This window comes from Orcinus orca, chromosome 18 (assembly GCF_937001465.1).
Source record: "Orcinus orca chromosome 18, mOrcOrc1.1, whole genome shotgun sequence".
Taxonomy (NCBI): Eukaryota; Metazoa; Chordata; class Mammalia; order Artiodactyla; family Delphinidae; genus Orcinus; species Orcinus orca.
The window spans coordinates 58,378,373-58,401,410 of NC_064576.1; the positions used below are offsets into that span (position 1 = coordinate 58,378,373).

The 23,038-nt window shown below is 40.6% G+C and overlaps 1 protein-coding gene across 10 annotated transcripts in view; it reads left to right on the forward strand.

Moving 5' to 3' along the window:
* The window catches only part of LRCH1 (leucine rich repeats and calponin homology domain containing 1), a 189,071-nt gene that overhangs the window by 95,239 nt on the left and 70,794 nt on the right, over positions 1–23,038 (forward strand). For all 10 annotated transcript variants that reach the window (XR_007473035.1, XR_007473034.1, XM_049701047.1 and 7 more), the window contains one exon: positions 16,477–16,603. Coding sequence is in view for 8 of the 10 variants with exons in the window: in XM_049701047.1 (XP_049557004.1) it covers positions 16,477–16,603 (127 nt within the window). In the remaining 2 variants the exon portion in view is untranslated. The remainder of the gene's footprint in view (positions 1–16,476; positions 16,604–23,038) is intronic.

A 23,038-nucleotide genomic window follows, 5' to 3' on the forward strand; every position in this document is an offset into this window, starting at 1 on the left:
ATGATCTCACTGTGTTTTTAACATTTTTCTCTTTTAAAATAAATCACAGGTAGACATTGCTGATTTTGTATGTTCCAAAATGAGAGAGAGATCCTGTGAAGGGACTTTGAATGCATGGGAACCAGTCAAACTTGATTACACCCTCCAGGATACGTTGCATGTTCCAGCCGAGTAAACAGTCATAAATATTTGATGGTGTTGGTGATAATGATGACAATGGAGGTGATGGTGGTGGTGGTGGTGAGTCACTGCCTCACCAGCTTCTTGGCTGACAGGATCTCTCAGCAACATTATCTTTAAATGTCAGATGGCTGCTTCGTGCCAGCATCCCAGTTCCCATCTTAGACTAGAGACGGGTTTATTTAGCACATGGAAAGAAAACCTTCACTGTGAAACACAGTTAAAAACACTGAAGTGTTTTCTAGTTTTTCCTCTCGTGACAGAAATGTCCTGTTTGTGGAAAACATTAATTTATCGCTGTTTATGTAGCCTGCGTTCTGAGGAACTGGGCTTTTAATCTTTGCTTCTTGGTGTTCACAACAAAAGGTTATGTTGATTTAATGTATGTGCTACTGGGTCTCTTCCTGTTAGAAAGTGTCTTAATCCAAGAAATGTGGCCAAGAACAATAAAAGTGATTAAGCAAGGCTTGTTCCTATATGGGAACAAACGCTTTGAACCTGGGTTACACAGGAAAGCCTCACAAAATGTAAAATCTGTTTTAAATTGTTGGAGAGATTGTTGTTGATGAGACTCAGGCAGAAAATGTACCTTAGAAAACTAGAAGAACCCAGAGCAGAGGCTTTTGGCGGGTGTAATGGTGTTGTGAATGCAACTAAGAATAGGGAGCTTAGCTTAAAAGTTTCATCTCAGAGAGGTTCTGGAATAGAGGCAGCGAGGATATGCAAGTTCCTTACAGCATTTGATCGTAGTCCTTCCAGAACTCTCGATGTGGTTTTACTTTCCTGGGGTGAAACGCACAGAGCCAGAAGCTGGTTTACTCGTTAGAAGCGCCTTTCTCTCCCAGCCTCCTAGGAGTGGATGGTGAGGCCTTGTCTGTAGAGAAGGGGGCCGTCTCTTGAGCAAAATGTTATCACGCCATACAAGGAATCCTTTTTGGCTACTTTCTCTGAAGCCTGGCATCCTTTTGGCTGCTACATAATGTGCAGAAAGAGCCAACTTCCCGATGGCTGTATAACCTGTATCCCCACATTCCTTTGGGGGCTCATTTGGAGAATTAATCTTTAAACCTCAGACTATAGCTCTGTATTTGCAGGGCTTGGGAGAAGCATCCTACATGCTAGGATTGCCTTAGAAAGCACAGATTTAATATTTTTTGTTATGAACAGAAAATGAAGTTTCATTGTTCCTAAGAATTTTGATTTCTATCCCTAGGAAATATACCTTCTCCTTGTGACTGACCTTTCTGAAGAAAGTCTCAGTTGTAGGATAGTGTTTTTTTTCTTTCTAGAAACGGAGAAAATGGACGATGTCTTCTTAAACTGGAAAAGGGGAGGAATTTTGCTCAGTTCAAACTTGCATCCCTCTTTCTTTTGTGAAGATCTTATCTCATTCAAAGGGGAAGGGAGAATATTTTAGTGTATGTATTTTGGAACTGGCTTGTGGTGACTAGGTTGTGTTTTGTGAATTGACAGTCAGCAGGAAGACACCAAAACACAATGAACCATGTTGGAATTTGGAAGTATCATCTTAAAATTTGAAGGTATTTTTCATAGAATGCTGGAGTTGGAAGTGGTCACCAGAGTCGTCCATTGCAGGAGCGGCAACTTGTGGTTTAAGCCTTGCCTTTTCTAATGTGCTCACTGGGCATTTGTTTTTAAGGTGGAACCTTGAGTAAACAGTCCCTAAAAATTTTAGTATACTTAGAAATTACTGTGCCTGTAAAGTTATTGGTGTTGGTAGTTGAAGGGCTTCATTAAATGCGAGTGAGTTCGTAATAGGTATTTCTTATCAGATTCCATTCCTTTTAGTATAACCCATGCTTGGCAAGACTTCCAAAAGGGATTTTTCCATTCTACACATCACCTGACCACAGACGTTTCTTGAGATCAGTGTTTGTATTGAAAAAAAGAACAGAGAGACACAAAAGGGGCATTATAGCTTTGATAGCCAGACTGCTGTCAGAATGTGCTGGTTTTGTTTTCAGTTCTGCTTCTGATCTTAATAAAGTTTTTAAGATCTTTGTGCTGCAGATTTGCTTTCGGAAAATAGGGTGAACACTCACACCTAATTCATTGTATAGATTTTTTGTTTATGGAAATTCTCAAAATTGTTTCTGCAAGCTCCCACCAAGCTCCAAGCTCTAAATGAGCAAGCAGATTACATTTATTTTTCTCACTAGACAGACCAAAGTCCTTTGAAACATTGTCACTTCATCAATCATCAACCTATGTTTACTCCAAGAGCATTACAGTTTACCAAGTCTTATAACAAGTGATGTAGATGAGAAGAGGGAAAGGAAGAAAAACAGAGCATCAACATGTGAAAGGAGGTGTGGAAGTTTGAAATAACTTTCACCATTGTCGTCATCACGATCATCATCATCATCATCACTTCTTAATAGCTAAGTAGGATTTCGTTGTTACACCATCATATTTGAGCCCTTCAACAGCCCTTCACTTTATTTATTTATTTATTTTTAAAATATTTATTTATTTATTTTGTCTGCGCCGAGCCTTTGTTGCGGCACGCGGGATCTTCACTGTGGCATGCGGGATCTTTAGTTGCGGCATGCACGATGCATGTGGGATCTAGTTTCCTGACCACGGATTGAACCCTGGCTCCCTGCGTTGGGAACGCGGAGTCTTACGCACTGGACCACCAGTGAAGTCCCAACAGCCCTTTACTTTAGGTAGGAAATAGGAAAGTGATTTATCCCTAGGATACACTATTTCATAAATAAGAATAATAGGAATTAGTGGAACTTATTTCTATGACATTTATTATTTGCTCAGCACTTTCACCGTTGCCATCTTGCTTAACGCTGTGCTCTGATGCATTCCATCCTCCTTTGAATCGTTTCAGAATCATAAACATGGTTGTTACAGAATTTTCCAGGACGCCAACTAAATATTTAAATAAGGAAATTAAAAATATTCATACTGCTATATTCATACTTGATTCCCTTTTTAAATTTCTAACACTTATACATTTGTGCCTTTGTTTTTTCCTTTATTCATTTTTTCAGAAGTTTGTCTGTTTTTATTGTGTTTCTTTTTAAAAATCAGCTTTTAAGTTTAACGACTGTTGATATTTTCCTTTTCATTAATTTCTGATATTATCTATCATATTTCCTTTGGTCTATTTTCTTGTAGTTTTATTCTTTTTCTAATTCCTGGAATTTCTAGTTATTTTTCTTTTCTCATAAGAGCATTTAAGGCCATGGATTTCCCGGTACTTAGTGCTTTAGCTGATGCCTAAAAGTTTTGATGTACGGTATTTTAAAAAATCACTCCTAAATCTTTTCTGATTTCCAGTATTTCATTTTTGACCCATGAGTTTCCTATAGAATATATATACATTTCAAAATTTTTATTGGAGTACAGTTGCTTTACAATGTTGTGTTAGTTTCTACCGTACAGCAAAGTGAATCAGCTATACGAATACATATATCCCCTTTTTTTGGATTTCCTTCCCATTTAGGTCACCACAGAGCACTGAGTAGAGTTCCCTGTGCTATACAGTAGGTTCTCATTAGTTATCTATTTTATACATGGTATCAATAGTGTATATATGTCAATTCCAATCTCGCAATTCATCCCACCCCACCCCTTTCCTCCTTGGTATCCATACGTTTGTTCTCTACGTCTGTGTCTCTATTTCTGTAAATAAGATCGTCTGTACCAATTTTTTCAGATTCCACATGTATGCGTTAATATACGATATTTGTTTTTCTCTTTCTGACTCACTTCACTCTGTATGACAGTCTCTAGTTCCATCCCTGTCTCTACAAATGACCCAATTTCATTACTTTTTATGGCTGAGTAATATTCCATTGTGTATATGTACCACATCTCCTTTATCCATTCCTCTGTTGATGGGCATTTAGATTGTTTCCATGACCTGACTATTGTAAATAGTGCTGCAATGAACATTGGGGTGCATGTGTCTTTTTGAATTATGGTTTTCTCTGGGTATATGCCCAGTAATGAGATTGCTGGATCGTATGGTAATTCTATTTTTAGTTTTTTAAGGAACCTCCATACTGTTCTCCATAGTGGCCGTATCAATTTACATTCCCACCAACAGTGCAAGAGGGTTCCCTTTTCTCCACACCTTCTCCAGCATTTATCATTTGTAGATTTTGTGATGATGGCTGTTCTGACTGGTGTGAGGTGATACCTCATTGTGGTTTTGATTTGCATTTCTCTAACGATTAGTGATGTTGAGCATCTTTCATGTGTTTGTTGACCATCTGTATGTCTTCTTTGGAGAAATGTCTGTTTAGGTCTTCTGCCCATTTTTTGACTGGGTTGTTTGTTTTTTTTGATATTGAGTTGTTTGTATATTTTGGAGATAGAATATATTTTTATAGTTATCTTTTAAAATTGATTTTTAATTTAATTGCATTGTGTTTGGAGAATATTTTGTTTGATATTGATTCTTTAGATTGGTTGATATTTGCTTTATAGTCTATGCATAGTTAAATTTATAAATATTACACCTGAGCTTGAAAAGAATGTATGCTAAGTGTTGTGTACAGGATTCTAGTAAATCCACTAAGTATAACTTACTGTTGCTTTTGCATCTCACTTATTTTAGGGTTTACTCTCCTTCCTTTATAATATGCATCCTTAAGTAGTTCATTCAGTGAGGGTACGTAAATACAGTCTTCTTTCTGAAATGTCTTTCCTCATTCTTAGAAGATTCAATTATTTGTACAAAATTTTCATTTGTATTAGTATAAAGTTTTAAGTTGACAGTTCTTTTCTATTGTATATCAAAGACAGTATGCCTTCTGGCCTCTGTTTTGCTATAGAAAAATCCTTGCTTGTCTACATATTTTAAGTTTGTAGAAAATCTTCTATATTTTTCCATTTGATTTCTTCCCATATCTTTGTCTTTGGTGTTTCTGTACTTTATGCTACGATATGTATAGATATATATTATTTTGATTTACCTGACTGTACACTTTATTTTGCTTCCTGAGTCTGAAGACTCATGTCTTTCATCAATTCTAGAAAAATTTATTTTTTTTTAAATATTGTGCTTTCCTCTATTTCTCTATCATTTCTGTCTTCTTTGTATACTCCCTATTAGTTATATGTTAGACCTCTCATTCTTTCACATTTTTTAGTCTCTTTATTCGTTCTTATTTTTTTATATTTGGGGTATTTTTCAAGCATGAATATGCCTTTAACATATTGAGAGTGAAAGTACAGTAATACTTGGAAAGCAGGAAAAATTGTAGCACCATGGGATTCCTTAATGGAGAAGACTCTTAGTGATTGAGATGTGTAGCACAGGAACTATACATTTTGACTCATTAGTGAAATCTTATGCACTCTCTTACTCTGATAATAGTATACTTTGTTGGTTGCCTAAAAACAACTTAATCCTGAATTCCTTTGAGTTGTTTATTTTATTATAAAACTTGATAAGAACCAGTCTTGTTGCCTTCGACCTTAAATTGAAGTTTGTGAGAATTTGACTTCCTAATCTTCAATCCTTTCTTTGTTGAACTCTGCTTTTTCTATCTTGTCAGCATCCTCCATACCTTCTTCCCTGGAATTAGGACTTTAAGGAAGTAGGATTTGACTGCAGTCTGGAGGTATAATAAGGGAGGCCAACCCAGGGCTTCCCTTTGTTCTCTTAGTGTTCTTTGTTGCTTGTTAGTAACGATTACAGTAACTGGACAAATAAAGTTTTTTATAAGAGTTGCTTTTGAGAAAAAGAGACGCATTATTGGTTTTCTGAGTTTCCCAATCCAGATCTAAATGTATCACTTCATTTTCATAAGTAATGAAACATACACTGTAGTGGCTAGAAAATTGCAGAATATTATGTTAAAAATATTATCCTACTTCTGAAAGGAGTGCTTGTGCTCTGAGAACTCAGGGAGGGGAAATTTTGATAAAATAATGTAGCCAGGAGTTTCAGCATGTGTAATAGTTCCAAACAACATTTTGTTTTCATGGACGAGAAAGTCAAGAATAAATGCATAGTCTGTAGTGCTTTATCTAGAAAGAGTCAAGGGGTTGGGTGCTTAGGGTACAAAAGGAGTGGTTGTGAGGTGAGCAGGTTATTCTGTAAGGCATTTTTTTCATCTCCTGTCATCTCTTGGAATACCTTTATACTCTCTGGACCAGATGGACTGTCAGAACAGATGGAATGAGATGATCTCTCTGAATGGTGAGATCCAAATAACCAGAAGATTTGGGTCATTTTGAGAGTTGGATCGTGTGGAACTGTATTATCTATTAATCCCAGCTTATCTACCTTATCCTCATGAAATCAGGCAGTGTGTTTCTGAAACTCCCATTTGGCAACTGGCAAACCATCACAGAAAGGGATGGGAAAATAATATGAGAAAATTGATCCATTCTACTGAATGATTAGTCCTTCTGTTCATGAATAGAGAGCAACAGAACTGGAGAAAACCTGCCTGCCAAATTCCCTAGGAGAGAAGAAGTTACATATTTCTAACCACAGGGATGCCATTAGATACATTAGGGTGTAAGTAGAACACCATCTCCTAAAAGTATAGTCTATGGAAAAGTGTTATGTTGGATGTTAATAGGTGTGCTTGCTTTAAAAAAAAGTCCACGTAAAACAAACAAAAAAAATCCACGTATTGTGCTATCAGAACTCTCCTCCCTTGTTTTGTGAGGTCTACCTATTAGCATCTCCTAGAGTGTGCTTTTCAGAACACCATTTTGTGAACACTGATTTAGAAGAATGTTTATCACCTAAAGATTCAGGAACTGACCTCATGTCTAAAAAACGATGAGGTAAGAAAGTATGTGCCTTCGTGATGCCCTGTTCAGAGGCCAAGATATCTGTATGGACTGGATGTGTTGAAAGACACGATGAAATGTGAGTAGAAAGAGAAAGGCCCAGGAAGTACTGCAGCATAGAGTGTGTTCACACAGCTGCCATCCAGGTTGATTTATTCTTTATTTAGCACCTTTTAAATATGTATAAATCTGAATTTTGTTTATTATTAATGATCAATTAAAATATGCAATTAATTTTGAGAAAAAATAAGTACTGAAAAGTGCAAAGAATGTATCAATCACTCGCTGAGTACTCAAGTTTAAGGTTTTTTTCTTCTCCCCCGCTCCTTAATAAGATTGAACTTTTTCTGGAGGGCGTGAGGTTATTTTTTCAGTTTCTGGGTGCTCTGTATTATGTAATGAGGAAAAGAATGACCTTGACCAAAAGTCTAAAGCAGCTGGGTCTTTATATTAAATTGTCTGCCCTGAAATTTCATTGTTGAAACACCAGTCGCTGTGGCTAAAACTAATCACCTGTTAAAGGGTAATTCTTTTTAAAAAGGTAAATTCATGACTCTCATACAAATAGAAAATGTACATCTGTCGAAGATTGTATTTAACCCATTAATTAATGAAGGAACCAGTAGAATGTTATATCCTGTTTAAAGGAGGATTCAACACACACACACACACACACACACACACACACACACTAGTGGGCTTACTGAAGTAAATTTACAAATAGTTGCAAAGCTGGTCAGTATCCAGTAGTCAGTTATAATTCCTCTACACTCATCATGATTCACCTGTATTTCTGTGGACAAAAATGATTTGCATTACTATCCATTTCTACAAACACAGAGTTGTACAGTAACTCAAGGACAATGAATAGCAGAGATAATCTGGGAGGGTGTGCTAGACGAGACCCCCAGTAATGGTTTTTGTCACAGTTTTTCCAGATACACCAAATAATTTAATTTATATCACCACGTGCAAGAACTGTATAGCTCTGTGAACTATTTGAACAGGACTATAGGTAGAAGAAAAAAATAAAGAGGTGTTCAGTGGGATTGTGAAACTCTTCCTTTCAGATCCTGTGTTCTAAAGACTGTGAAAGGCTGTTTGCACGTAGGTGGGCAGGGAGGACTGAGGATATAGTGAGAGTGCTTTGAAGGCAGTGCATTGCTTTCACTTTTGTTTGGCCATTTAAATGGATCATCTTCAGGGAATTTAAGTAAACTGATATGAGTGGTGGCCCCTCTGGTGCATTCGTCCCTGCAAGAGACCGCTGTGACCTCAGTACCAGGAGAGAACACCTGGGGACTTCGGCAGAGGCAACCTTTGAGCATCTGACAGTGGTGTCCAAATCTGCAGACACTTGTTTAAAGAGTTGTTTAGGACGAGTCTGGAATCCTTCATTCCACCTTACAGGATAAGACCCATAAAGGAAGTCTCACTTTCTTTATTCCTTAAGAGTCACTCATTTTTTATCTTAAATTTGAGAAACCCAGTAGGAAATATTTGCTGCTCCAGCACTTTTAAAATATAAGATCCACATTCAAGTAGGAGGTAAGGGTATACCAGCTCAGAGGGATGTTGCCTATCTTGGTAGGAGTTAATAAGCTTTAGGATTCATGTACATTTCACATTTTCTCAGTGCTTAGAACAGGTTCTTCGGCAGAGTGGCACTCAGTAAGTGTAGGAAATAATTAGCTTCCTTTCAGCATTTGACCCCGTAGCATCTTCCTCCCGTGATTTGGTCACATGCTTTCCTGCTCACTTTTCTACTTCTTTCTGTCTCTTCTCTATTCGATGTTCTTTCTCCTCCTGCACCTTAATGCTAGTATTCCCCAAAGCCCCATCTTTGGTCCTTAAATCTTCTCTCTCAGACCTCATGCCTTATGTGTGTGTATCCAATACATTCTCTGTCACTTTGACTCATTTTAACACTAGTCCTTATTTTCCCAATGGACTAAAATTCAATTCCTCTTAGATGGAACACCTCAAAGTTCAACATGGGCTAAACTAAGCCCATTTTTTCTTTCCCAAATTAGCATATTTGGAACCTTGTTCCTAGACATGCTCCTACCACTTTTCTCCAGCACCCTATCCTCCAGCTTGGAATCTCAGAGATGATCTTCGACTCTTTCCTCCATCCCTTTTCATATAAATCAGTCATTGAATTGTCAGTCTAGTGTCTCAGTTGCCTCCGTTTGGAATTTGGAGCTCTCTCCTACTGTTTTCCTGGTTTACCTGTACTTTTTATTCCAAAGTAAAATGAGAAGAGGCTGTATTTTATTGAGGGAAGACCACAGACTTTGATCTAAAGCCCAGCCCACATGGTTTCATATCTTAGCATTAGCTAGGCAACTTGGAGCAAGTGATTTAAATTCACTGAATAACATCAGTTTTTGTGTCTGAAAAGTAGGGGGTTTAATGTTACAGGATTATTGTGAATATAAATAAAATAATAGTTGTCTAAGTGCCTAGCGCAGTGCCTTATGCATAATAACCACCCAAGAAATGTTTGTTGAATTGTTGAATGAAGTTTGTGGCATACTATTACCTTATGGATTCCAAAATGGGTTAAGAAAAATAATGGCAAGAGGTCTAGTATTTGAGTAAAGTAAATGGATTTTATAGCATTTTTAGTAAAGAGGATATGCTGCTGATTTGTTTCCGTTTTAGAGCAGTTAAGTGGAACTGAGTTATTATTGGCTGTCAAGTTACATGAGAGAAGCTTTCTGAACACTCACTTACTTGGAAGGATACGTGGGAAGAAGAGGATGTATATAGAGTAATATATTCATGCATGTCTACCGGCATTACACATTCAGAAATTCCTGGAGATGGATGGAGAGGCACACGTCTTCAAATGATAAACAAAAATGCTCAGGCACCTTAAATTTTATTATGAATGATTTTTGTTAACTCAGTCCCCCTGGGTAACAGTTGATCTGAGCAGCCTGTTCTCATTTCAGTCAGTATCCATAGCCCTTTCTTTTTTGGCAGGGAAAAATGTTAAAGTAAAAAATATCTATTTCCCTGGCTTTGGTGTGGAGTGGCATGGAGGAGAAGGCAGGTAAGGTAGGCGTACCTTCCTGGGGACAGAAAGGTGGTGTCCATTCTGCCTGGGACATGGCTCCTAAAAGTGGGAGGATTCTCTTCAGTGCCAGTACATCTTTTCCAGCCATTTAGTGGTACTTTTCCCACTTGGCAGCAACAATGTTTTGCATAAGGCTCAGGCCTCTACAGTCTCAATACTTAAAACCTCAAATCTACATTGTTGCCTCTGGAGGTGTTTGGCCAATTATTATTCTTGCTAGTATCAGGTGTTGAGTTCTCTTTGAAATCTAAAGCTTCCTTGATTTTGAACACTTAGCTCCATTTTACAATGAAGGAAGGAAATGATAAATATTATAGAGGAAACTTTAAGGAATAGTTTTTAGAGACCTGTCCTTATAGAATTGAAGAGCTCTTAGAAAAAAGGAGAGGAAATAGCTGAGAAAGGGACAAGTTATCAATAACTGCACTTTGAAATCTAATTACAGACATTGGTAGTGGTGGTTGCTGACTGTTAGGGGTGTAAAAAGCCAGAATATGTTAAGCAAAGGTTTATTTATACTCAAGAGGAGACTGATAGACTGTTACTGTGGGAAACCAGTTCAGCTGCAGAAGCCAAATATGGTGCAGGTATGCACAGCAAAATGGCTGGTGCAGCAATTTGCCTGAATTCTGAGCTGCTTTAAATGCTCGCTTCTTCCTTTTCTTTTAGTTTTCTGAAGTCGCCTTTTACTTTCTCAAAGAATGGCCCTATTGTGTAGTGTGAGATGGATTGGTATAGTGTTCAAAACTGGTTCAAGATTCACTTGAAATGCTGACTCTGTGTTTCTAGTTTTGCAACATGTAAGTTTTCAAATGATTGTCATTCTCAAGTTGTAGGTAGCAGAACTGCTTTCAAAGTTAGATGTAGATGTGGACTCCCAGATTTTATGCGTATACATAAGGTCAAGAGAATTTCTATCTAAAAAATTCATGTAACACGTTAGTAAAGCTGTATTTATAGAATTTATATTTACAGAACTAATGTTGGCCAAGATATCTCCAGGCGGCTTAAAGCCAGGCTCTGGTTGTTGTTGGTCCTTGTCTCAGACACATGAGGATGGTGGGAATGAAGGGGGAGGGCTGGCCATGCAGGGGAAGTATTTAGTCATTTGAGGAAATGAGGGTGAGCAATTTTGCCATGGTGGGTTTTCAGAATGAAGCAAGCAGGAAAAAGGAAATAGTTCTCTATGGATATTGTTCACCGTTGTGTGTGGACATGAAGACAAGGAACAGTCAAGTGGCAAACACACACCAGAAAAAAATCACTCTGCCTTTAATGAAAGGCGAACAGCGTATGCAAAAAGAACATACAGCAAAATTAGGTGAGGCACCCTGTGCAAGAGGAAACTTATTTGGCTCAAGTAATATAACTGCTCTTCACTGTGGTTCATGTGCCGAAAGCACAGACAGTGTGATTCAAACAAGCAACATACAATAACTCCCGTGTGCTTGTTTATTCCCTTCCTTGCCTGAGACCTATACATGGTGAGCCTAAGGCGCCGATACCATGAACCCTGCCCTGCTTCCTCTGTGCCCTTTAGAGGCGCACTGTGACATTTTCTTAATAGGTTTGTGATTTCACATTATTATTTCTGTTCATTTTTGAAAACTAGTAAATAGAGATGATGACCCCTGAGTATTCATGTTTTCCCAGAGTAATGGTAGGATCTTGGAATTAGAGAAGATGGGAGAGAAAAGGTCATTGGTGTGATTTTTTTTTTTTTTTTTTTTTTTTTTTTGTTCTAGTTCTGGTTCTCCAGATTGGAAAGAGTTACTTGGTTTGTTTTGGCCTGAAACCAGCCTGCTTTTCCCCAACATGCCTCCGAATCGTCGTCTTTAATTGGCTTATGTTTTTGACAAATTGAACATGCAACCTTAGTTTAAGAGTGGTTGAAATGTTAGCAGTTAGGAAATAAAATCAATAACTAAACCCTAATTAAGCTCTTTTTGGTCACCTCCCATTGCTTTGCTACGTCAGTGGTGTTGGGAATGGTTTAACCTTAATATATGGATTTAGTGCTGGGCTAAGCACTTTTACATCCATAATCTCATGTGTCATGTTAGGGAGGTATTATTATCTATGTTTTATGGATGACAAAGTCAGAGAGGTAGGTGACTTACCTAAAGTTCTGTGGACGATTATGGCAGAGATGAGACTTGAACCCAGGTTTTCTAATTCCACAGTTGGTGATCTCTGTACCAACTGAGCAGGTGAATCTGTTATAGAAATCTTTCTATAAATTATTTTAAGTGAGTTCCATGTTTCATTATTAAGTGAACCCATTCACTTACAAAAAGGATCTATTCCAGTAGAATAAAAAACACATATGATGTCTGATAACAAAATCACGTGTAAGACTATAGCATGTTTTTATCATCACATACATTAAGGAAAATAACTTTCTGATAAACCAGTAATAAATAGTGTTAAATACCAAAATTAAGTCTGAAAGCATGGATATTAATAAGGAAGGCCATAGTCAAAATACATTAAAATAACACTCTCTAAAAGTGAAACCAGGGCTTCCCTGGTGGCGCAGTGGTTAAGAATCTGCCTGCCAGCGCAGGGGACATGGGTTCGAGCCCTGGTCCGGGAAGATCCCACGTGCCGTGGAGCAACGAAGCTTGTGTGCCACAACTACTGAGCCTGTGCACTAGAGCACGCGAGCCACAACTACTGAAGCCCACACGCCTAGAGCCCGTGCTCCACAACAAGAGAAGCCACCGCAGTGAGAAGCCCGCGCACCGCAACGAAGAGTAGCCCCCGCTCGCGGCAACCAGAGAAAGCCCGTGCGCAGCAACCGAGACCCAACGCAGCCAAAAATAAATAAATAAAATAAATAAATTTATTTAAAAATAAATAAATAAAAGTGAAACCATGCAGAAGTGACTCGGTTTGTGAATTCCTTAATTTAGGACTTTCGTTAAGCGAGGGTAGCGCTACTTGAAGAGGAATTTAGCCTGCAAACTTAGGCTGTCAGAACTGTTCAGGTTATGATGAGCTGCCTTGTTTCACCCTGAAATGAGGAAACAGACCAGTAACTCTAGTAGGAAGTCATTCGGCCGAGAAGGAAGGAAGACAAAGCGTTAGCAGTAATCACAGGCTGGTAAGAGCCCGCTGCCTTCCGGCCCCGCCTCATTCCTCCTCGCGCCATCCTCCACCCAGCCTGAGCAGGGAGAGTGACAAGAAACACTGGGGAGGCCCTGCTCTGTGCTGGCAGGAAGGCTCAGGCCACCATGACCGAATCTGTAATTTCTACTTCTGAATAAGTGGCCCTTTTCCCCCCGTTAATTTACTCTTTTGTAATGAGTGAGTTTAAAAAAAATCTTTTTTTTTTTTTTAAAATATATTGCTTTCAGATGTGACTCCCAGGCTGGATTTGAAAATAAATGTTGGCCATTACCTGATCAGATGCTGTACGGTCTTATTTTTAACCATTGTTTCCTTCAAGGGCCTGTTCATAGTGCAGAGGGCTGCAGGACACAAGTGGGGGCCAGAGTGGTGGATTGTGGCCTGAGGCACTTACTTGCTTGAGAAAAGTTGCTGCCAGATGAGCAGTTTCAAAAAGCTTAGGCTGCTGTTGTGGTCTTTAGTGGGGAGAGGATTAAAGGGTGTGCAGTTTCTCCTCTTCTTTATAAATATTTGCTGGAGAGCTAATGGGTTTTTGTGTGCGTGTGTATTTCCTTTTTCTATGAGGGAAATTACCAGTAATACAGGAACATCCTGTGATAAAATATACAAAGTACAGGCTGAGGGAACGGATGGATGAAATAGAAGAAATGTGCCCCAGGCCTGTGGCATGCTGTATTATGACTCGTCCTGGCATCTCGATTTGCCTACAGGTGATTAACTACAGTATAGATAGAGGAATGTGTAGGGCATAAATAAATAGGCTATTCCATCAGCTGCTTTAATCATAAAAAGCATTCATCCCCATCAAAGAAACCGCAAATGGTTTCACAAGCCTAAATTTTATTTTAAATTAGTTACCCATCCTGAAGAACTGCAGTGGGAATAATCCCATGTAATTTCAAATGCTCACGTGTCTGAAGGAGCAGAAGCTTCACTGCATTGCTTAAATGGTATATAGATGCTCTCCCAATGCCATACCTGCTAATCTGATTAGATGCCTGCATCGAGGTAGTGAGACTGGGAATACTTTACATCTGAGTTTCCAAGCAGAGAAACACAGGAAAGATCTCCAGCTGTAATTGCTGATTCTGTGGAAAATAGCGTAGAAACTTCTAAAAATGCTTATCTTTGTTCCCGTTATCCTCTCTTCCAGAGGAAGTTCAAATATGGCTCTAGAGTAAGAGGATTACCGTATTAACGTTTTAATTTAGCAGTCCTCGCTATGTGAAATTGTATATTAAGAAATATTTTAAACCACAAATGCCAAATTATTTACTTGCCACCTTTTAATAAACGGGGTTCTCCTTTGCAGAGGGAGTATCTCAGGAAACTTTTCTGGAGCTTGAAGAAAGCTGTCTCAGCAGGGCACTGGGAAGGCCCCCTCCTCAAGACCGAGGAGCCCTCCTGCCCCCTCCTCAAGACCGAGGAGCCCTCCTGGGCTCTTGCAGCTGAGAGGGGGCAGCGCGAGGGGTGTGAGAGCACAGAAAGACAGCCTGATAGCCCTGGCTTCCCCTTCCGCTGCCCCCAGACATCAGGAGAGAGTGTCAGGGCGAGCCCATTGCCCCTATTCTATCTAGCCTGTTATCCTAACCAAGGGGAAGCTAAGAGCCAGCTGGTCCTTCCAGCACCAGGATACAACCTCCACCCTCAGGGCTCTCACCCTCCTTCCCCCTCTGCTGGACCCCCTGAGAGAAAGCTCTCTTCCTTCTGTGCCTTTTTGCAAAGAGCTTTCTTTTCACATCTGGGCAGGGGAGAGAAGACATGGCTCTACATTTTCTTGCTAGAGTATGGTTACCTGGCATCAGGCACCTGGTCACAGTGGTCACAGGGAGGCACCCAGGTTGGAAAGGCTATTTTGACAGCACAGCACCTGCTTTTTCTGAGCCCGTCCGTTAGAGACACCCTTTCCTAATCAGATACCCACCCCCTCACGTGGTAGGGTGAGGGAGTAAAAGATTCCACTGAACAGTAACATATGTGTGGAAAAGTGCACAGATTGTAAGTGTACATCTTCATGAATTTCCACACCTAGAAGCACCCATGTAACCAGTATCTAAGTGAAGTTTCTTTTTATAATGATATTTCTTCCCAAATTATGAAAGTACTTGGTAGGAATTTTGGAAAATACAGCAAAGTATAATAAAGAAAATAAAATCCACTCACTGTACCTACTCCCCAAAAATGGCTACTGATAACATTTTGGTGTGTTTCCAGTCTAGCTGTCTGTTCTGATCTCTCACACACAAAGACATATGCACACCCACAAATACACACATGGTACCACAGCTTCCGAAGTCTCACATGTGTGCGAATACACGCAGAAGTTCCAAATACAGATTTGTAGATATTTCACTGCCTGGTGGTTGGCTCCCTCAGCAGAATGGCTGAGAAAGAAAGGGAAACTGAAAACCATCTGTCTCCTTACTTGATAGCAGGAAAAGGGCTCCTTGTGGAGGGGAAGGTAAATAAACGGCCGACGTATCCTTGATGTGATTCGTAGATTTCATTTACCTGATATTTTCCTGTCTCTCAGTCAGCTAGCGTTGATGATGGGAAATTTAAAGATTTCTCAATGCGGACCATTAAGTAGAGTAGAGACCTTTTGGTGAAGAGCAGAGGTGAGGCCTGGGCTCACACTTTTCATGCTCCTCTGTGAAACTGAACCCCTCTTGGCTCCAACTTCACTTTTGCCAGAAGGCCGACTTTTCCTTTTTCTTTTTTAATTAGCTCTCTCACAGATAACCCAGGCAGAATTTAACCACAGAGCTCTTGCTTTAACAAAAGGAAGCTGAATCAAAATGTTGGAAATGGGCCCGGTGGTTTTGTGAGTTACAGCAAAATGATCTTCCTCGTCACTGCTAAGATGGATGCGATGATGCTTCCTTGCGCTGGGCTGGCTGCTTTCGTCCTCGCTGAATCTCCCACTCACACTGTCAGAAAGGGAACAGTTGGCACCAGCTTCCCGTTGCTATTGGTGGTACAGCCTGTGTTGCCCATATGCTCTCGAGCTGGCCAACAGCTCAGCATCTTCAGGGGGCTTGATAGGGTCCCTTGTTGTGGAAAAAGTTGTTTCCCTCACAACTGCCTATGCCCCTCTTTTTTAAAAACTATTTTTATTTTCTTATACACTTGGGATTTGCATTTTTATAAAAGTTTATCAAACTTTTTATATTTGCAAAATGTTTTCTTTGGTCACTCCTTTCTCCTTGTTTGTTGAAAAAACATGTTCACAAACAGTATGAAATAGCCTGCCTGTTTACCAGAGTTCTTTTATTTCTTCGCAGTCGGAATCAGCTGTCCGCCCTGCCGGCCTGCCTGTGTGGTCTGCCTCTCAAAGTCTTAATTGCAAGTAACAACAAACTTGGATCGCTGCCTGAAGAGATAGGTCAGCTCAAACAGTTAATGGAGTTGGTATGTTACTGATTTCTAAGATGCCCTTTTTGTTTGTTTACTAATTGTAGCCTATCAAGGTAGTCAGAAAGACTTTTTGTTCCAGTGGGTCAAGGAGGGGATCATGTCCTGTGGGAAGGTCTGTATATGATAGAGACATTAAGTGGGGAAAGGAATAATCATGGCTTTGCTGTGACAGAGTTCCTGAAATTTATAGGTTTCCTGTAGTTTACACTTCCTGAAGTTTTCAGGATTTACAGTTCCTGAAGTTTACAGATTATCCTATGGTATTTAGATCACTTTTTTTTCAGATTGCATAAATAAATTTGTGATACATTATGGATACACTGGCAAAATAATCTGCAAATAAGTTAGTAGGCCAAACTTTATGAATGTATATAATTAACTTGGAAAGAAGAGAATGCTCTGATTCTCTAAGAATTTTAGGAACCGTTGCTCCAAATTGATGTAACTTTAAAATGTGTCCATATCCTCAGGGAGAAGAAAGAAGAACAAGTTATAGATAGGCAGAGTGGCTTGTAAGTATGTACCTGAGACCGAGATGTCAGCTCCTTCACTACTAATTGAATTACTGACCTTGTTTCTAAAATGGGAAAGAATGAGTTCTTTCTGTACTTCTGTTGAGCTAAAGATATCTTGGGTGAATGAAGAGTCAAGAATGAGCAACTGGTCTAAACAATAATAGTCATAATTTATCCTCCAACAAGCATTCTTCCGTACTGCCCTTGTGTCCAGCACAAAGCTGGATGTTGTGATTACAGCCATGAAAAGGACATAATACCTTCCTTCAAGTAGACCCCAATCTAGAACATTGATGGCCAGTAACTTTTCTCTTTTGTGTCAGTTCCAGTTAATTTTTTCAGGACCACCTGGAACACTGGGGTGGTGGCTTGTGAGGCCCAGATAAAGAGTGCTGTGACTCTATGGTCATGTGTCCATCTGGAATTGGCTCTGAAAGTGACAGCCCCCATGTCACATATGTATCCACTTTGATTTTAGGACAGAAGTGAGTAATTTCTGTATAAAGGCAATAGGGCCCTAAAAAGAGTACCTTTTTCAGGATGGCAGTATCTGAAACCCATTCCAACTAGCTCACGCCAAGAGTTGGGATGAGTCACAAGGAGACAGGGGTCTTCACATCCCTAGCACCATGACATCTGGTCAGGGATCGTGAGTGACTAGAACAAGGTACTGGAAAGTTGTCAAGAACCACGGAAGCCACTGGTTTTCCTGCTCAGCTTTCTCCATACAATGGAGAGGTCGCCTAGCCCATAGATCCCAAGTTTAAATGTCCCCCCAGATAAAGCACATGGCAGGACCTCCTAGCATGTCTCAGCCTTGGTTTCTGAGTGAGAGAGGCGAGACCTGGTTCCAGCGTCCTCTCCTGACTTGGTCAGTGATGCCCAAGGCACGTGGTCACATTGCCTGGACACGGCTGCTCGGCTGCCACCGAGAGGGGTGATTCTGCAAGAAGTCAGGTATTAATTTGGGCAGACACCCTCCTCTCCACAAAGTCTCTATTACAAGAAGTAAGTGCATGGCGTAGGAACTGATTGATTGATTCAGTCTTGGGGTTGGGGAGGCTTTGTACAGGAAGAGACCTTTGAGAGGTGCCTTACATAAGTCCATGTAAGGGACAGAGGAGGCACTCAAGAGAGAAAGGACAGCTTGTGCAAAGGCCCGACAGCCCGGGAGTGCACGGCATGCCTGGGGAGTGTGAAGCAGTATGATCTCATTGAGGCTGGGTGGAGTGAGGCTGGGCACTGCACCCTCGAGCCCACGGCTTAGATTCAGGCCATCATCACCTCCTTCCCAGAGTGTTCAAGGCCCTGCTGAGTCTGGCCCCTGCATACCTCTCTAGGTTCATCTCTTGTCCCTGGCCCCTTTACCCTCTGAATTCCAGCCTTGTTCATTTTCACTTCTAGACTTTTGAGCACATCACTCTTTCCACAAGGACTGATTCTTCCTTCTCTTCTTCTCTTGGTCAGTTCTTAGCCAAGGTGGATTTCACTTCCTCCAAAAGCCTTCCCAGATCCTCCAAGCCAGGGTTGGGTGCTCCTAAGGCCAGCACCCTCTACGTATCACTGAATTTTCAGGGAACCACATTTGTCTTCTCATTTGGCATTCTCCAGGCCAACACCCGCTACACCTTGAAAGCTGATTCAGGACCGGACCTGGGTGTTACTTGCTGTTTTATCCCAGTGCTTGGCACAAGATAGATGCCCCCAAAAATGTTTGCTGAAGGCTGCTGTCAAATCGTGGACAGTGGACCAAGAAGGTGGCTTGGGACCGATTGTGAGGACTCCCAAGGGCCGTGCCAGTGAGTGGCGACTCTGTCTTTCAATCCAAGTTAACTCAGAAGGTTCCATTTTAACTGATTCTGGAAAACAAAAGATATAGCAAATAACACTTCGGATGAAACTGATAGTTATTTGCTTTTTAAAAAAATGCTTCTTTCAGGAGTGTGATAAACCCCCAAATCCGGGTTTGCTAGAGTTTGGATTAGGTCTTGCAAACACTGTATGAGTACAGCGTTGGTGTATTTCCACTTGTCGGGCTCCTGCGGAGTGGATGTGTGGCACGTCGGTGAAGTCAGCCTTTGGCAGCCGTAATGTGTTTCTGTCCCACTGCACCCTGGGCTTAAGCTGACAGCGTGCCACCCATGAGCTGTGCTGCTACAGAGCAGCTCATCTGCTAATAGGTGGTGCACGTGCTGAGCCCTGCAGCCAGCCCCACACGGGGCAGGGCTTTCCTCAAATTCTCCTGTCAGCTGCTGGTGGCAGGCGGCAGAGGTAGAAGAGCACTGTCTCTAGGCTCGGGGCACATGAGCTGCTGGGTGGCTGTAAGGGATGCCCTGGGCTTTTCTTAGGCCCCCATCTGGAGCTCAGCTCTAGGAAAGCTGCTTTGCCTCCCGGTTCCAACACTGCCGTCAGCCTGTCCTGTGTCTTTTCTCCACCAGCAATAACTCTTGCACACTTGAATCCTAGAATGTTAAAGCCACAGTGGTTTTAAAAGACGTCTAGTCCGGGACTCCCCTGGCGGTCCAGTGGTTAAGACTTCGCCTTCCAATGCAGGGGGTGTAGGTTCGATCTCTGGTCGGGGAGCTAAGATCCCACATGCCTTGGGGCCAAAAAAACAAAACATAAAACAGAAGCACTATTGTAACAAATTCAATAAAGACAAAAAAAAAATGTTCTGCATCAAAAAAAAACCCAATCTTTAAACAAAAAAAAAAAAGGACGTCTAGTCCAAGCTCTCAACATCTTACAAAAGAAGAAACCCAAGGCAGAGAGACAGTGAGCGATGCCCAGAGGGTCGGTCACCCTGGCGTAGCTGATTTACAACCCAAGCAGAAACACCCTCACCCAGCACTGTCCCTCACCCAGCACATGATGCAGACAGCAAATGTCATTAAAAAAATTTTTTTGGATGTATTTTTTTAACATCTTTATTGGAGTACAATTGCTTTACAATGGTGTGTTAGTTTCTGCTGTAGAATAAAGTGAATCAGCTATACATATACACATATCCGCAAATCTCCTCCCTCTTGGAGCATAGTTGATTCGCAATGTTGTGTACTTTCTGCTGTACAGCACAGTGAATCAGTTATACATATACATATATATATATACCCCCATTCTTTTTTAGATTCTTTTCCCAAATAGGTCATTACAGAGTATTGAATAGAGGTCCCTGTGCTATATAGTAAGTCCTTATTAGTTATCTATTTTATATATAGTAATGTGTATATGTCAATCCCAATCTCCCAATTTATCCCTCCCCCTCTTTCCCCGCCTGGTAACCATAAGTTTGTTTTCTACAACTGTGACTCTGTTTCTGTTTTGTAAATACATTTATTTGTACCATTGTTTTTGAGATTCCACATATAAGCGATATCATATGATATTTGTCCTTCTGCAAATGTCATTTTACATGTACTAGTAGCCACATTAAAAAAAACAGAAGCAAATGGAATTCATTTTAGTAATATATTTTAGTTTACCCTAGATAGCTAAAATATTATTTCAACATCTCTACAATATAAAATTAATGAGATATTTTGTAGTCTTTCTTTCCTACTAAGTTTTTGAGGTCTTCCACTGACACAGCACAGATTGGACTAGCCACATTTCTCCTGCTTAATAGGCACGTGTGGCTGGTGGCCACCCTACCAGACAGGGCAGCTGTATAGCTTGTGTTCTTCCTGCTCTATGGGCAAGTGTGACCTTCACAAAAAGCATTTATTTGTGAAGTTGGTGAATATTTAATAACTTGCCGTTACTTAACCGCAAGGGGTGACTGGCCTTGCTTAAGGTCACAGACTGAAAAAGATTAGTTTCCATCCATTCTTATTTATTTTTCATATCTTTTTGCTTAAAATAGTATTGATACTACAGGTAACCATGTCAGATGATTTTTAGCTATCAATTGGAAAAAAAATTCCCTGGAGAGCCTGAAGTAATTCTAGAATTGCGTAGGAGTCTCCTGTTTTGTAGTTACATAGTAACCAACTTGTTAAAAACATTTGGGTGCTCCCCAAGCACTCAGAGTACCTTCAGTCACGTAGCGCTGATAAAATCTCTCAGCTTATTAGTAGGCTCTGAGCCCTGTTGAACTATTTTGGTAGAAATATTTGAGAAATTTTCACATCAGACTCAAAGAGTATCCTAAACTGAGTTGTAAACTCTCTTCTCGTCCAAGTATGAGCGAATGTTCCAGAGTCATCATTCGCTGAAAAAACAAAAACCAAAGCACCGTGGCCATCTGCAAGAAGGGTGCCCTCTCTAATTTTTGAGAGGAGTTGGATTTGGAAAACAGTATCTTACTTTCTTGAATATATCACAATTATCTAAGAATCTTAAAACATAAAGCATTGCCATTTAGTGATTGTGATTGCGCAAAGAATATGGACAACTAGTTTTTCCTCCTTCCATGAAGACTTTCATTAAGTAACACTTCTGAGACGTCTTTTCTTGAGTCCACAGGAGAGGCGAGGATATATTTCCACATTGTTTCGGGTGTCGGAGAACTTAGGGGAACCTAAGCTCTATGGAGCTGCCCCTCAAGGGTCATTTCTGATGAGAATGATCTAGAACTTTCTGACCTCCTCAGCTACTTTGAATTACTTCTGTACCGCTTGTCTCCTTAGAGCTGTAGCTGTGTGTCTGTGTTGCTTAGTAAGTCTTTGTATCTGCATGTTCTTTCTATCCAGGAAAGAGATAAAGCACTGGCATTTACTGAGCACCTACGGTATGCCAGACACTCTGCTGAGTACTTGACATGTGTTCTATCATCCGACCTTGACAATAACCCAGCAAGGTGGATATCCTGTCTACCTTGCACAGACAAGTGTGGGTTTCAGGATTACTTACCCAAAGGGCGTGGGGCCATGACGTAGTAGAGCTGGAGTGAAAACCGGGTTAGTCTGTTGAAAGCCCAAGGCCTTTCTGCAGTACAATGCAGCTGTGCTCACTGGGTCCTCATCTAGATCGTTAAGCCTCTCGTGGAGCGGAGCCATGATTTCTTTCTGTGTAGTTGCCCTATTTCAACTTGCAGTGCTTTTCCCATTCAAGTTGGGGCAGGCCGGGAGATTGTTACAGAAGTAGGGTGTGGTACAAATGGACCGTGTCTGTCTGAGAGTTCCCTCACTGAAGAACCTCAAGCCAGGCACCAGGGTCAGCAGACTTCTCTCGGCTTGACGAAACCTCATTTTACTCATAAAGACAGTAGGATAAGGTGTGTTAAATATTTGGTAAGAAATACTGTATGAATGCCATGTTATAATTAACAGATGGCTCCGAAGAAGACAGGCACACTAAGGAAGAACACAATAAATTTGAGAACCTTTTATGGGGCATTTGCCAAAGGTCTTAGAAGTTTTCTCACCAGTTCTCTGTACGTGCTGACACACTGGGGTCCATCTCTGCTTTGGTTTTTCTCAATTCTGCCCTCTTCCAACTCATGCCGTGTGTGAAAATTGTGTCTTCCGGCTCTAACCTTCATATAAGAGAACATAATATCACTGTTTCAGAAACCTGCTTTTACAACCCCAAACTCACTGGGCCTGACTCAGGTAGTAACTGACTGGAAGGTGCATTTCCTGGCCCTGACTAGCCATGCTACTTTTTTTTTTCTCTTTTTTGTGAAATGTTTGGTTGTGTGGAGAGTTGGAATTCAGGGATTGATTATAGACACAGAATGTATTGAGGAACTTCTGAGGAAAATCTCTCCTTCGTTTTTTTTTTTAATGTGTCGCATTCCAGTCTCTGAGGTAGGTGTAATAGAGACATGAATTCATGTCTGATGTAATCGTAGGTCCATTCATAGTCTCTGGAGATGCCTCCTAACTTCTCTGGTTTCTGTGAGGGAATTGGAAACTCATGGCCTGTGCAGGGTCCTTTCTGTTGCTTCTCTCTGCGTTTCTTATGAAGAGCA